This window comes from Plectropomus leopardus, chromosome 6, assembly GCF_008729295.1.
Source record: "Plectropomus leopardus isolate mb chromosome 6, YSFRI_Pleo_2.0, whole genome shotgun sequence".
Taxonomy (NCBI): domain Eukaryota; kingdom Metazoa; phylum Chordata; class Actinopteri; order Perciformes; family Serranidae; genus Plectropomus; species Plectropomus leopardus.
In genome coordinates, this window is record NC_056468.1 from 5,998,073 (window position 1) to 6,013,706 (window position 15,634).

General features: G+C 38.4%; 1 protein-coding gene across 1 annotated transcript; it reads left to right on the top strand.

Annotated features, from left to right (window-relative positions):
- Window positions 1-2,258: 2,258 nt before the first annotated feature.
- Window positions 2,259-12,627, top strand: vamp8 (vesicle-associated membrane protein 8 (endobrevin)). Its single transcript, XM_042489035.1, has 3 exons — window positions 2,259-2,448; window positions 6,917-7,084; window positions 10,809-12,627. Exons 1-3 carry the CDS (start codon window positions 2,434-2,436, stop codon window positions 10,989-10,991), a joined length of 366 nt encoding a protein of 121 aa, XP_042344969.1. The 5' UTR covers window positions 2,259-2,433; the 3' UTR covers window positions 10,992-12,627.
- Window positions 12,628-15,634: the final 3,007 nt, after the last annotated feature.

The following is a 15,634-nucleotide window of genomic DNA, read 5'->3' on the forward strand; positions in this document are numbered from 1 at the left end:
CATTCTGTGGAAATCAGACTTTTTCCCCCCACAATTTATGTTTTCCATAATGCAATAGACAGTATTTTTAGTGCTAATGCCTGCTGGGCAAATTGTTTTCCAAAATCATCATAATGGCTTGAATTATTTTTAGCTGGGTGTGATTCAGAGCAGAACTACTGAGGTTGTCTCACATCATGTGACGTGACAGCAGGAAATGAACGACATGTAAGCGTAACGCTGCATTCTGAGATAGAGGTGAAACCGGTTGGTCGGGGCTGCTGCAGGTAGCTGGGTGGGACTCGGTATGACATCAGTGCGTCAGGGAGCTGCAGGACAGGGAGGAGTCACTCAGTCAGCTGAGAAACACACCAAAGAGCCAACAGTCTCAGGCAGAGTTAAATTACACTGTCATTGATTTCTATAGAAAATGAATAGTAGTGAGTAATAGCAAACCCATGTTTTTAACATCATCAGTTCTGTGTGGATCATTTTCTACACTCAAATGACATCTTTATCTAATCGAATGAGATCTGTGGAATGGGACATTGCTGCTGATGTAGAGATACTGAGCTATTGTGTTAAGGAATGACTTGCAGTGGTCTGTATTTCATATGTGCGGCTGCCTTCAGCGATGAAATATAATGTCAAAACATATTTCTCAAACCATCATCAACAAATTAGTTGTTGATGCTGTTTTCTTGTGCTGGATGGATATCTGTGGCCTGAGGGTGCATGATGAACCAAGTTTTTGATACAGTTGTAGAAATTATACATTACCATGTCACTTTAAGCCCTCAGAAATACTGATACATCTCATGATGAAAAAACACAAGATTACAAAGATGCACTCAACCTATTTTCTTATTTATTGCATTCAAAGTGTGCTAGTTGGATATGGTAGGGGTGTTTTCATATTTGCAATATTCATTGAAATGTTAGCACATTTGAATCCAATTAATATGCTGCAATCAAATTGCATGACCACATTGCCAATTGCTGTTTTGTTTAAAAATGTCAAAAACAGTAATTATTAAATAAACCAGTGTTCCAAAACCTGTCAGTTCAAATGCCAGTGTTCTCAGAGGTAAACTTCTTTCTCTTATTATTTTGATAACTAACAATTTTGTTGCTGTTTTTATTTGTTTATGTATTTATTTTTGATTAGCTGCTGATAATGAAAACTTTTCTTGTTTTGGTGGATTGAAACTTGAGTTTGTGATTGTCTTATAACAATGGTAATTTTGATTTGATTCTTGCTGGTGGTGGGCTCATCATAAATTAGTATGTTGTTATTCAGGCTATCTTAGCACGCCCCCACATCTTTGCCTTGTCCTTTTGTTTGATCATGAACACAAAAGATGACATAACAACTATCTCACACCTTAAAGCTCTCTTTTCAACTGAAGAAAAGCAAACAAAATCTTATAATTATTAACACTGGTCGTTATATTATTTGTGTCTTTGTGATTCAGCAACTGGGCTCACTGCCAACATATGACGGGAACACCTTGATATTAGGATAAAATCGGGTGAGCCACATCAAGTTGGTGTGTTGCACAACAATAACGGAAGTTAAAGGAAGGGGCCTTCAAAATAAAAGTACCAAAACGTCTGGTTTATTACGTATTATATTGTGTATTGTAAATTATATTAAATTAAATTCAAATAACAAACTGGCCTGTATAATTAATAACAAAAAACATGCCAAAACAGATTTCTTTGTCTAATAACTGGGCTGTAGTTCTGGAGAGGGGGCGGGGGGTTGATTTGGCACAGTATTTAAACTTCCTGAAATCTTTATCTCAGATTAAGCATATACTGACAAAGTTTTCATTAAGGGACAAAATTTGCAGTTGACAAAAACGTGATAAATTGCAGTATATGTCATCGCAATACGCAACACATTTAAAATCACAATATTATATCATGATTTTAAAAAATGTTGTGACTATACTGTAGGCCATTGATTATCCCCATTTCTGTTTATCTCTGTTACTATATACGTATAAAGGGTAATATAATGTGTGAAACTGAATTTGCTCATTGTGGTTTTCAGTCAATTTTGATATTACCAGTAAATATGTAGTTCATTGCAAGCTTAATTATTTTTGGTACATAATTTGTGATTATATTAATAATTAAGGTGACCTAAAAACTTGTATGTGTCTTTAAAATATATGTAAATTGCAAGTGCTTTATTTTGAAAACATAGGCAGGAAGTCATAGTTGTGTTATGGGACACTTCACAACACTTGAGTTCAAGGAATTCAGTTTGAAGAGAAAAAAAAACAACCAGGAAGTTAAACAGAGGAGGAAACGTCTGCGTTGTGTTGGAGCATCAAACTTTCATATCTTTAGGAAGATTTTTTTACATAAGTTTTGAATAACAGCGTCAACTTAAAAGACAGTTAGTCCATCGGGTTGTGGTCAAAGGGCATTGTTTCTGACAAGATGAACACTGATCCGGTAGGTGATACTGGCTGAAGCTTGTGGTTTTTGTTCAGAAAGTCTCCGCCGTCATGATGTTTAACAGCAAACACCACACGCAACAGGTGTATATCCGGATATCATATCATACATTTGAACCACAAGAGTTGTATTAAGTCTGGAGATTAGTTATATAAGTGTGTATTAAGTTTTCATTGTTAGGAGAGGAAGTCTTAGTGTATCTTAACAAAATGGCCTAAGTAGCTGTCGAAACCGTAACAGGTGCAGTTTGTCAAGGAATTTGGCTAATGTCGGTTTCTCTCACGCTTCATTTCACCTGAAAACTTTATCCGCGCTGATATATTGTCAGTTAATTAACTTCGGTCACCTGCAGAAAAAAAATATTGCGTAAATATTTCAAAAGCACGAAGTTGCTTCCAGGTCGGTTGAGCCTGGCGCCTGCAGCCAAACTCCACTGAAAGATGTGCTAATTCCACGCTAACTTAGCTTGACTTTACCTTACCTACTACTTGAGGTTAAAAAAAAAAAAAGTTAAAAATGACATTTCTGAAGCCTCATTTTTCTCTAAAGACCCTTTAGCACTCTTTTGGGTAAAAATTCAACTTTTACATCTTTAGCTCAGTGTTTGAATTAGCTGCTTCATAGCCACAGTTGGTGCCACTCAAGTATTAGCGTTATATTCGGCTAATATTTTGTATTAACAAACTGTGCTAAGAAATACTGGTGTAAAAGTTAGCACGTTTTTAAATGAGGTCTTGCGTCCCTCAAATATTATTCAAAATTGAAAGAGGCATGTAAAATTCTTTCTATCTATCGTTATAACTTTTGACATTTTTTACTTTGTCAAATTTGGCTTTTACATTTTTTAGGGATTGTTCGTTATTTATTAGGGGGCTGGAGGGGTGCAAAACGAGGGAGATATGTTTAATAATTTCTTAAGCACTAGTGAGGAACTGTGTGTGTGTGTGTGTGTGTGTGTGTGTGTGTGTGTGTGTGTATACATATATATATTATAAATATCCACTGAACACCAAACCCACCTGCAGGTTTAGGCAAGTTTTATTTTTAAAAAATTGCCAAAATTACCATGGTTGTCATAGCCAAAAACTGTAAAGACTTGCATAATAATCATATGATTTGTGAGTAGGATTTGCAGTTTTCAATTTCCGTAAGAAATTAGCTTTGTCTTGGTTGTAACTCTCCATCCTGTGCTGTTTGGCTTCAGTGTCATCATTTAATGTAAGTATATACGAACATGGCAAGGGCCTATTTATGGTTGTGGGAGGGTTATGCATATTTCCCCAATCACCCAGAGACTCAAGGAAAAATATTTGTAGGTCCGGGGAATGTCAGAATACAGTTAATAAAAAAACAGATAATTTTTAAAAAAGAAAGAAAGAAAATCCATGTCACACCTAAGCCACCCCCTCCACTCATAAAAAAAGAACAGCCCCTTCTCCTATCAGTGATGAAGTACCTTGAAAGTCTCCCAGGATCTTTGAAGAGCACATTTAAGGATACTTGAGTGTTATTAATAGGCTGCTGTTATTTTTATTCATGATGACTTACGAAATGATCTTTCCTTCCGTGTTCTCACTCTGCTGTGCTATGAATGAGGGTTTTTTTTGTTCATATCTAACACACATCTTCTCTGTCAGTCGCCAGTAACAGAAGCTTGTCCAATGAAGGACCCTGGGGTATAATGAGTATCTGTTGGAGGTTAAATACCCCAAACTGTTGCTCTTTGCGATAAACAGTTACATACAGTGACCTCTGAGCTTTCAGGGAAGGGGCTTCCTTTTTCGTTTAAAGTCCAAGCAAACTAAAGATATAGACTCTGCTGTGCAGCAGGGAGAGCTAAACCAACAAACAGTGTTTCCTGTAGCCTGCAGCATTTATTGGTGTCGGTTTAACGAAAGCATTTATTTTGAGTCTGCTTGCATAAAAGGAAAAATCTCACTGCTCATCTACGGCATGTAGTCTATTCAAAACCCGAGTGCACTCACAGATTATTTCACATTTGACTAGATTAGGACGCGAGGATTTATTGTGGCCTACCGGGACAAATAAAATCCATCGTTTTGTTTTTATAGCCTAAGTCAAACATTTAAAGAGAAACGATTTGATTCATCTAACTTACACGTCAACGGGAACTTCCTTTTGAATCATTCTTACTCCTCGTGCATCAGCAAAGAATTTACGAGGCGTCTTCTCTGCAGGCTTTTGTTTGAGTTGTCAAATTTTACTGGAAGACTGCAGTCACTTTCCATGCACAGCAGAGGAACTTATTTTTCACACATTTTTGGGTGTATTCTTCTACAAGGTTTAAACACTTGTTAATAGGACACATCTTTGTTGTCGTCGGTGCATGAGCGTCTTGTCCCGGACTGTGTCTGTCTCCCTCTTTCTGTGGATGTTGATACTTGATAGCTGTCAGCCATTCAGACGGCCTCATTAAACTGCCAGCACTGGTAGAGGCAAACGAGAGAGGGACTAAACCTGGTTTATATGGCAGATAAATAAGAGCAGAGTTAAACAGATGAGAATACAGAAATATGCAGTATGATATTATGGGGACACAAAGACACCGAGAAATATGTTAAATGAGTCGCAAAAGTAGCAAGACGAATTGTTTTTAGGATCAAAAGCAACTACATATCAGAAAATCTATTAAAGTGTTGTTTTTAGAAGTGGATTTGATATTACTGAATGGAGAATGGAGTGAAGAAAGAAGGAAGGATGGGGGATAAGAATGAAAGAAGGGAGGAAAAGACTGGAAAAATGCAATATGAAGAAGGGATCAGTGAATAGAAAGAAGAAAGGGTAGGGGCGGGCAACAAGGGAGCAGGTAGACGGCAGGTAGACGGCAGGTGACGCAGCAAAAAAGCTGCTGTTTCCTAGAGACAGGTTTGTTTACAGTCTGGTGCTGGCTCATGGGATAAGAAAGTCACTGTACACTTACCACAGGTGTCGTTTCTACACACACCATAAATATCATTTCTACTTAGAAATGACACCCACAACGACTGTGTAAGATCACAGCCTTTCTTCCTGTTGAGTGCAGACGCGCTGTAGCAGGCGTTCCCAGAGATGGTGTGACTGCCAGCAGGCTGTGCTGTCACCTGCAGCAGCCCGAGAGACTGAAAGGACTCTCAGAGCTGCCACCAGTTGTCATTCACATTGTCTTCTGAAAACACAAGTCTGATAGTACTTTGTTTAGATTGTAATGTTGTATTGACTCGCTTGTGTCAGACAGAAGAATCCAGGGACTGGGGAATAGGAGGAAAAGAAAAATTATTCTAAAAAATACTGCAGGGCCAATTGGAAAAATGTGTCCTGAGAGCAGCTTAAAAAGGCCAGCCACTTTGATTTTAGTTTTGAAAGACATGTACTACTTTGAAACCTGAAGCAACATCACTTTTCTTGTGCTGCTTTCAGATGACTTTCATAAGTGTTTAAAACTGAACCCTGAGAAAACTGCTTGATTTCTTTCCAAAACATGTAAAAGAAGGCAATGAGCAATGTCATAAGAAATGTTCCTTGAATTGCGAGAAATTAGCAGATTTTTAAAAAGCTAGGGATAAAAGAAAAAAAGCTACTGAAAAATATATTAATAATAATCATAAATATATTCAAGGTTACGTTACAGAATTCTTTTTCAAGGTAATTTCCTTGTTTGTTTGTTTTTTTAACTTTCTTTTTACTTTTTTATTTTATTTTATTTATTTATTTATTTATTTATTTATTACAGTCTTCAGGTAATTTTCTTGTACTTTTAATTTCTTGCTAATTTTTGGGTCATTTTTTCTTTCATTCCTCATAGCCTTCTTTCCATGTTTTTTTTATAGAAATCAAGCAATTTTGCTCAGGTTTGAAAGGGTTAAAGTCATACTATGCAGGAAAATGATGTATTGATTCACAAATGTTTTTCTTCTCAGTCATCCCTTATGACCCACTATACGTTTGTGGTATGATTTAAATCTGCACAGGGTCTCTTCTGTGCCTGTATTTTCTTATTTTCCTCTTATTTTGCTGCGTTTGGAAAGTTCCAAGGCACAGCGCACAGGTGAGGTTGTAACGTCATTAAAAGGTAGCGATTAGATACACGACCTGGCAGCCTATCAGGGGCCAGATTCGGGCCAAGCCAGTTGAGTACCACTGTGCAAGACACTAAGGACGCTATAGTCTACACACAAGAGCTGTACCAAGAGCTGTTCAGCTACAATGAGACAGTCCTGCACTTTGGAAAGAAAAGGTCATTTTAAAATAGAATTGACAATTGCTTAACCCCAAAAATTTGGTTTGCATCTAATGTCCCTTAACCACAAACGAAGCCAAAAAACACATTTATTTTTTAGTTACATTTCAATGTAACTGTTCATACAAAGTTGTTTGGATTTTTAACACCAATAAAAAAAAAACTATAAAATAAAGTTTGGACATGGGAACTTTGTTCCTCAACTAATTTTTTTTGTGTCCATCCCAGGAGCGGGGAGGAGTAGGGGCAGCGCCGGAGTCACAGGACAAGGTGCAGTCCTTAAAGGAACAAGTAGATGGAGTGAAAACCATCATGACGCATAATGTGGACCGGATCCTGGCCCGAGGAGAGAGACTGGATGACCTCATGGGCAAGTCAGAGGACCTGCAAGCAGGGGTGAGTCATACTGCCACATACTGTAACTTTGGTTTGTGTAAAAGTGGGTTGAGATGTGCACTATATTCTTATACTTGCACCAATGCATCTTTGGTGTACCGTGTATTTGTCAATACACAGGTTGTTTTGCAGCGACCTCAGTGATAATCATCTGGTAAACCAGTATAACAAGTCAGTCAGATTCCAGACACTACACAACCCAAATGAACCAGAGAAATGTTTTGTTCAGACTCAGCCCAAATCCGTTTTTTGTCATATCCAGATTGTATTTGGATTGATTTTTAGAAAGTATGTAGAGAAAAAAAAACAAGAAAAAAACACACACATGAAAACGAAATTGTTTACAACATGGATCCAAACCATATTTGAAGGGGGGTTGAAATGGGATTCCTGTCGGATTTCTACAGATGCGTCTCAGTTAAGCCATCCTGGTCTCTCGAATCGGATACTCAGAATTATGCCAGTCGAATCAAATTTGGCTGTTCAATACTAATATTTAACTATTTGCTCCTTTTTTTCAATAAAGATTGTGAGAGTTTGAACAGGGTTCAGTGAGATGTTCAGGATGCAAGTGAAATTTAAGCAATGTAGTTAATAGGTTAATTGCACTGTAGACGGATGGGAAACGTGCAACATTTTTTAGTCAGTATCTGTATCATATTGAGTTGCTGTGAGCTGTAAACTCACCATTTCTACGCAGAGGACAGAAAATAATGTGATTTTGCAGTCTTATGGGGCAAAATCTCTCCTCCTCCAGGCAGCTGCCTCTGTGTACGCAGCAGCCTGTAACCAAATAGCAGCGTGAAATTGAAGAGTGCTCACTCTGCAGGAAAATCTGAGGACTGAAACGTCCCTGTAAGTATACTGCACACTAACTGGCAAAAAAAGAGATTGCTTGACTTGAAGTCATCTCAGTCGTCTGAGAGGTCTCTGACTGATGATACGAATCTCTGACTTTCAGCGATCATCCTATTTTTGACACACATATACGATGTGATCACTCGACATAACAGTACAAAATTGTCAGTCTGTCAATTGACAGTCTGTCTTAAAGATCTCACTTGAGAAACAACTCTCTTTTTTTCTCTCTATGTCTTTTTTTTTCTATCTGATCATAGCTTAAGTCTGGCTTTTTTGTTTCTCTGACCTAAACTTTGGGTTAAGCATTTATTAGTACGACGTTAGAGCTGCTTCTTATTAGGTAATTACGCTCACTAACCCAACAACCTTCTGTCTGAGGTTCAAATGCCTCACTGCACAGTAGAGGTTGACAGATTATCAGCCTGGTCAAATATCGTGGCCGATATTTGGCATTATGCCGATTATCTGTGTCAGCGTTTTATTTTAATGATCACCGATAGAATGAAAAAGTGTGCTTATTACACTCAACCAACACCAGTGAAGATAGTCTGCAATACATGCAAGAAAGTGTCAACATGGCAGGAACTTTTACTTTGTAAAACCTCAGCAAGCAGTTTTATTTATTCTTTTTTTTTATTTAAATTTTCATTGAATTGTATAAAAAGTTGCCGTGAACTTGCTGTGTGTGATATTTAACAGTTCAGTTTGGATTACACATTTGCTAAAGGCATTTAGATAAAGTTTTGTGTTGGAGTTTGTTGTATTCCAAATTTTAAATTTTGACAAATATTTTAATTTGTATTATAAATGTATATCGGTTCCAAATATTGGTTATCGGCCTCATTAAGTACTAATAATTGGTATTGGCATCTGCCCTGAAAAAAACAATATTGGTCGACCTAGTGCACAGGCTGTATAGTCCTTCTGCACTGTAGACTTTTTGATTTTGTCGTAGCAGGAGAAGCACAGATGCCACTAACAATATTAATGATGGCTCTGATCTATCGATGTCTCTGAGGAAGCCATCTCAAACAGCCAATATTTACAAAACCAGGACGCCGAAACTGGCTGAGTTAAATGGAATGCAGTCATTATTAATGTTCCTAAGCACGCAGGTGACCTATCGAAATGGGAATGAAGCAGCAACTTTCTTTAAATGTACTGAACCTTTAATTGTTGTTGCTAAAAAACATGCGGCCTCTTGCTGTCTCATAAAGCTGACCTTCCTCACAGCAGACATCTTGACTCTTCATAGCTGTTAACGCACAGCCGTATCTAATAACGTGGATAATGGCTCCGTTCCACTTAGCTGTGCCAGGAAGCCATGTCATTGAACCTGCAGCTCAGTACCAGGAATGAACAAAGGAGCCATTATCAGTGACGCGTGACTCAGGTGTACTATGTAAAGGTCTGACATTAACATTAACCTTCCTCAAAAAACATAGCTGTCATTAGGCAGTGTGTGTATTTAAATGGTGAATAAAGTGTTAGTTACTACGTGATGATGGCATTGTTGGAGTTACTCCGATGGCATAAATATTTGATGGTAGAAAAAGTGACAATCCCAGTGAGAATAGGTGCAGACTAATGGTGCATTTCCACTACATGGTTCCGGCTCTTCTCTACTCTACACTACTCGCCTTTGGTATCGGGTACCGTTCTGGGGGTCGTTTTCCATTAGAAGATAGTACCGCCTCAGTGTAGCTGGTCGTCATAGCGATGCCGTGTAACACTGCCGTGACGTCAGTTTTGACGCGACACACACATACACATAGGGTTCAAAATTAACAGTGGCTTCTGTGGGAGCCCCATTTTCCAGTGCACACCACTACTAAAACACATCACATGCATAAAGTGTGCAGCAGCGTGTGGTCAATAACAGGGTTACTGCCAAAAAGATTCTACTAATACCCACCGGTAACATTTCCTCTCTCTCTCTGTCCATTCTGTGGGATGATGAGTTCAAGGGACTATGTAAATGTAGGAGTTTGAGTGCAGCACCGCTTCACGCACAGATGACCGCAGCAGGAATATACACAACAGTTAGGTAGTGGAGACAGATGTTTGGAAATGGAATGTAATGAGCGAATAAACACACAACATTGACATATTACTTCTGTTTTTTTTTTTTATTATTTCAGGAACCTTTATGCGCAGAATATATATATTCTTTAACATAAAAGTGAACACTTTTTTAGAGTTCTTCTGAACATCCCAAGAGAGGCTTTCAGGGGATCCGAGCTCCCCTTAGCTCCCCCGTAATTCCAACTATGCATACACACAGACACTCGCTGGATACACTCAGCGGCCAGTAAGGTGAGGAACATTTGCACCTCCTTGAGTGACCATGGCATGATCTTTCTGTTGCTTAGCATTTTGGGAAAGGAAAAAAAATGCTAAACAGCAGCCGCTATAATAGCTTTGCTGTGTGCGCTGTTCAGGGTATTCCATGCGTGCCACGCATTGATGACGCAGTGACACAGTGATGTTTCTCTCTGACCAATCAGTGGTCTGCAGTGTTTCACATCACCTTTTAGTACCTCATAGTACCTGGTCGACTTTTTTTGGAACCCCAGGAGAGCAGGTACCAAAAAAGATGGTACCAGGTACCAGGTACTTTTTCCTAATGGAAAACCAAAAAAGGCGAGTAGAGTAGAGCCGGTACCATGTAGTGGAAACTTGCCATAAGTGGCCTAGGAACTATAGTATGTTGAAACGGCCACTATACGATCTCATGAATATGTCACTCGCTGCTGTTTGGTAGAAGCGAAGCAATAAAATAACACATGGAGGCTTTAATAGAACCACTTTTCCAAGAATGCATGATTTGTTGCTTTAATGTCTCGTCTCCCTCTCTGCTCAGGCTCAACACTTCAAGCAGACGTCTCAGAAAGTGGCTCGCACCTACTGGTGGAAGAACGTGAAGCTGGTCGTGGTCATCGTGGTGGTAGTCCTCATCATCGTCCTCATCATCGTCCTGCTGGCCACCGGAGTCATCCCTGTCAGTGCCCCCGTGCCTCCAGTCGCTCCCACCACAAAGCCTTAAACACACACACACACAAACACATAATGTATATACAGTCATACACACATTCTTATTGCACAGTATAAAAAGTAATATATAGACTAAAGCAGGAAACTGCTGTCTGGTGAAGCCTTTATTACTTCTGAGTTAGTTTCTGCTGGGAGCTTTCATGCTTGTATTGGAATTCAAGGACTTTGTGCTTGTTTGAAGGAACTTAAAAGGCACATCCGTTTTTGAAACTCTTTCAAAACGCAGTTCAAGTGTAGCCACTTTTTGAATTTGTGAGAAATTAAAGAAAGGTGTCTGGAAGGTCTGAAGTTTTCACCTGACAGCAGCAAAAACACTGTCCCTGTTCTTAAAGGACGCTGCATAACATCACACCAGCTCCTCTGTTTTTAACTGTTTCACCACCAACGGTTATTTCATCCTGGAAAACAGCGCATCACTTTAATGTGTGGATTTAGAAAAAATCATTTTGGATTTCTCCAGTATCATACGAGACATTTTGTTAATGTTAAATGTCATCACTTATGTGCACCTTTACCAAGGGCAGTCTGTATAGTTTAAAAGTTGAAAAATGCAGTTCCTAAAAATATCAGGCAGCATGTTTTTGCTGACATTGGACATATGCACCTAACACAAATCTGTTACAATGTCACTCACACTAGTGAAAGGCTGAATTGTGTATTTTAAGATATATAGAAATGTTACCATTTATGGGCATGTTACTTTCAAAGTGCTTCCACTTTCTTTGTAGTCAGACAATCTAGAAAAAAGTAATCATCCACAGAAACTCATTTTTTACATTTTTCAGGTAGTTGATTGAATGTATACACTTAGGGCTGCTTTAGTTCTTTATTAAAAAAAATGAAATTAGCTCCTCACTGGTTTTAAGGGCTCATGTTTGAGGAGAGGTTTGTAAAAGTAATAGTACACAGTCAAAGGTTAAGAAACAATTATAATGCACAAAAATCACATCATTCAATTGTGTTTAGTGTCAAACCGGTGAGCTAAGACACCACCGAGTACAACATTAGTGTGTCCAGAAGTGTACATCAAAAGATCCAGTGTTTAGGATTTAGGGTTTTTTTTTAGTGTACAATCACCTGAAAATAAGAATCGTTGTGTATCGTTATCTTAGATTAACTGTTTAAAGTTACATATGGTCCTCTTCTATGGAGTTCAACATGTATTTTCTACAGTAACCTGGAACAGACAAATCTCTGGCTCTAGATAGGGCCGTTTTTTGTGTTTTCATGTTGGCCATTGTAAGTCTCCTACACACTTCACGCTACACGTTTCAGTTTCTTGCAATCTGCAAAATCACCACTAGATGTCACTAAATCCTACACACTGGACCTTTAAATATAAATCAGCATTGACTTGGGTGATAAAAATTAACTGATATTACCTTATGTTTTAAAACAACACTGCATTTTCAGTTACACGTTTTTCTACTTAACAGAAGAAAAGTTAACTCAAAATTTCAGATTTGTACATTTGCGCTTTGCAGTATCATTTAACACATCTTGTTAATTTTTTTTTTCCTCAGTGTGTTTTACCTCTAGCGTTATTGCATTTTAAATGTAGAGCTTCGGTACGTTGATTCAATAAATAAACCACCAGGGTCAGCAGTTAACCCTTTGAAACCTGAGGACATTAGCTTGAGTTCTTTCAAATATGTGGGGAGAAGGCAACGAGCAACTTAACAAAAAATGGCCCAAAAATTTTCAAGCATAAGTAAATAAAATTTCTAGACATTTACTTAAAAAAAAAGAAAAGTAAAAAATTAACTAGAGAATGACCTTTAAAAAAAGTGCAGAATATTTATTAAAAAAACTATAACAGCATTATAAATATTCTGCACTTTTTTTAAAGGTCATTCTCTAGTTAATTTTTTACTTTTCTTTTTTTTTAAGTAAATGTCTAGAAATTTTATTTACTTATGCTTTAATACTAATTTCCAAGTCCCCCAAACCCCCCATTTTTTAAAGAAATCAAAGCAACTTCTGAAGTTTAAACAGGTTTAATAGCTTGTAAAAGGTGTTTAAACACAGCAAAAGAAACAAGATGTGGATCCAGGTTGCAACGGGTTAAAAGTCTGTTTCCACACTTCTTGTTTTGGCTCTACCAGCCAGCCAGCTGAGAGAGATCAGTTACAGCCCCACGTGGCTCCCCCTGCTGGGTCCGTGTCAACCAATAGGCCCCCGCAGTCGCAGCTTAGCAAAAACTTGCAAAAATGTCTGCAGCACAGATCCTGCATGTGCAGCTTCCCGCCTCTCTCTGCTGTTACAGTATCAGTTTAGCTTCAAGGAGGTCAAAATAACTCCCATCATGAACTGTAAATAGTTAATATAGTTTCACCTTTATGTATATTTGCAACAGCCTCAAACCAATGTGTTAATGAAAGTAGCTGTTCTTGTAGAGGCTATTTATTTATGTCATTCATGTTCTCTCTCTTTTTGTTTTAATCAAAAATGAACTTGTGAAAGCTGTTTGATTTCAACAGAATAATCCAGACTGATTAATCCTGACATGGTACAGTTGTATTGCTCTGTTCTCAAATCATTTCTAGAAGCATAGGTGTAAAAAAAAAAAAGGAGGCTGTGTTGGAACAAATTTCTGCATAGTGTTTATTACGTGGCTCTGGAGTGCAGTAGAGCTAATCTCTTTGCCTGATCTCATACTGCTCTGATTAATGCTTTGTGTTCACACAGGCTGCAGCAAGTCTGTTGTTGCATTAGAAGCTTTTTTTTGTCATTTTGAATCAACATCTTTTAACAGGTGAGATGTCGGACTCCAGTTGACCTTTGTTGTACCTGAATGTTATTAGAATTCTGGAGGGTTCTGTTCTGATTAATAATGGTATTTAATGGTCTGATAATAAATAAATAGTATTTACCACTAATGGTGTGCCCTCTTTTGCTGTTTCTCCAAATGACACGGGGAGACAGAGAGTCCAACTACTCTGAGACTAAGGAAGTTGATCAGAGCCCTTTTTTTTTCTCTCAGTGAAGCTACGACAAGTAACAGGGCTCATTTTCCTCAACTGTCAATTTCATGTTAACTGCTATTAGTGCCAAGTAAGAAAAACCAAAAACAGAACACCTGTTGTAACAGGTGACTTATGATCAGTGGGATTCAGCATTGAGCACACCTGGTCAGAGCAGATTTGGATGGTTAAGAGCGTTTGGTGCAGGGCGACCTCTGGCTCACTGGGGCACAGTGTGCACCCCATATGCCTCAGGCCCCTGCAGCGGCCTGGGTTTGAGTCTAGCTTGTGGCCCTTTGCTGCATGTCATTCCCCTTTCTCTGTCCCAGCTTTCCCATCTCTCTCAAACTGTCCTATAAAATAAAGGGAAAATGCCCCCCCCCCCCCCGCCCCCCAAAAAAAAACCTTAAAAAAAAGAGAGAAGAGAAATTTAAGAGAAAGTTGCTGCATGAAGCCCAATGCCTTCACTGGAAACAACATGGCTACAAAGACAGCGACAAAAAGTTGGATGCTGGTTTATTTCAGGCAGTACATTCAGTTACATGACAACAGTAGCTGGCTTGCTCTTGTGCTCTAAAGTTCATTTACACTAAATGATTTTTTGGAAATGGTGTCATGGCTTCCTTGATGTGATTCCTGTAAGTCAGGGAGGAGATGGACTATCAGTCATGGAGAGAAAGGAAGTGTGATTTGACAGGAAGGCTGGATTGCTAAAACAAAACCTCACGATGTAATTGGTCAGCCTTTATTGTTAACATCATCAGGGATGGTTATCTGTTTTTCAGGAAGCTCAAGTAATCGGGCAATGACATATTTAAATGCTTTCGATATGCGACAGGCCTGGCACAGACACAGCAAGAGACAGGACACACATGGTAAGTGAAGAGTAGCCTCATTTCTTACCCTACCCTGGGACACCATAGCTTCAACTTCAACTTCAGGAACTTCACATTGATTTCAGAAAAAATAATGATAATCCCAAAGCTAGCACTATACATGGTAAAGAGGTTGAGCTTGTTGTCTCTTTAAGTTACCTGGGACCCTGTTCCATTCCCAACTTAATGCAAGTTTAAGTTTAATGCAAACACAGTGTCAATCATCAGACGTGGACAACAAAGAATGCACCTACTGCGGAAACTTCACTCCTTTAAAGTCTGCAACACCCTTTTAAGCATTTTTATCAATCATTTATCGAAAGTCCTTTAACTTTTTCTTTTATCTGTTGGTTTAACGGGCTGTCTGTTACAGACAGGAACAGTATGAACAATATCATTAATGTCTGCTTCAGGATTATAGAGAGTCCAGCAGAGAGATCTTGACCCCCTTTAGGAGAAATATGCAGCCAAGAAATCAAAATGAATTATAAGTCAATCTGATCATGTTCTATCAAGTGAATTCACTTAAATGCCCTCAGGCTGGCACTACAAAGCACCCTTACAAAAATAAATCCTTTATTCCTTCTGCTATCAGGCTGCTAAATGTTGACAGTAATCTTTTTAAATGACTGCTGTATTTTTCTAATCACATGGTTGGTTTATCATTGGATCTCTGTCTTCTTCACATGGCTGGCAAGCCCATGCATACATTTTATGAACATGAATGTATTTGAGTGATGTGCAATGCATCGGAACATCTTATTTAATTAATTAATTGAATTTATTCTGTCCGGTCC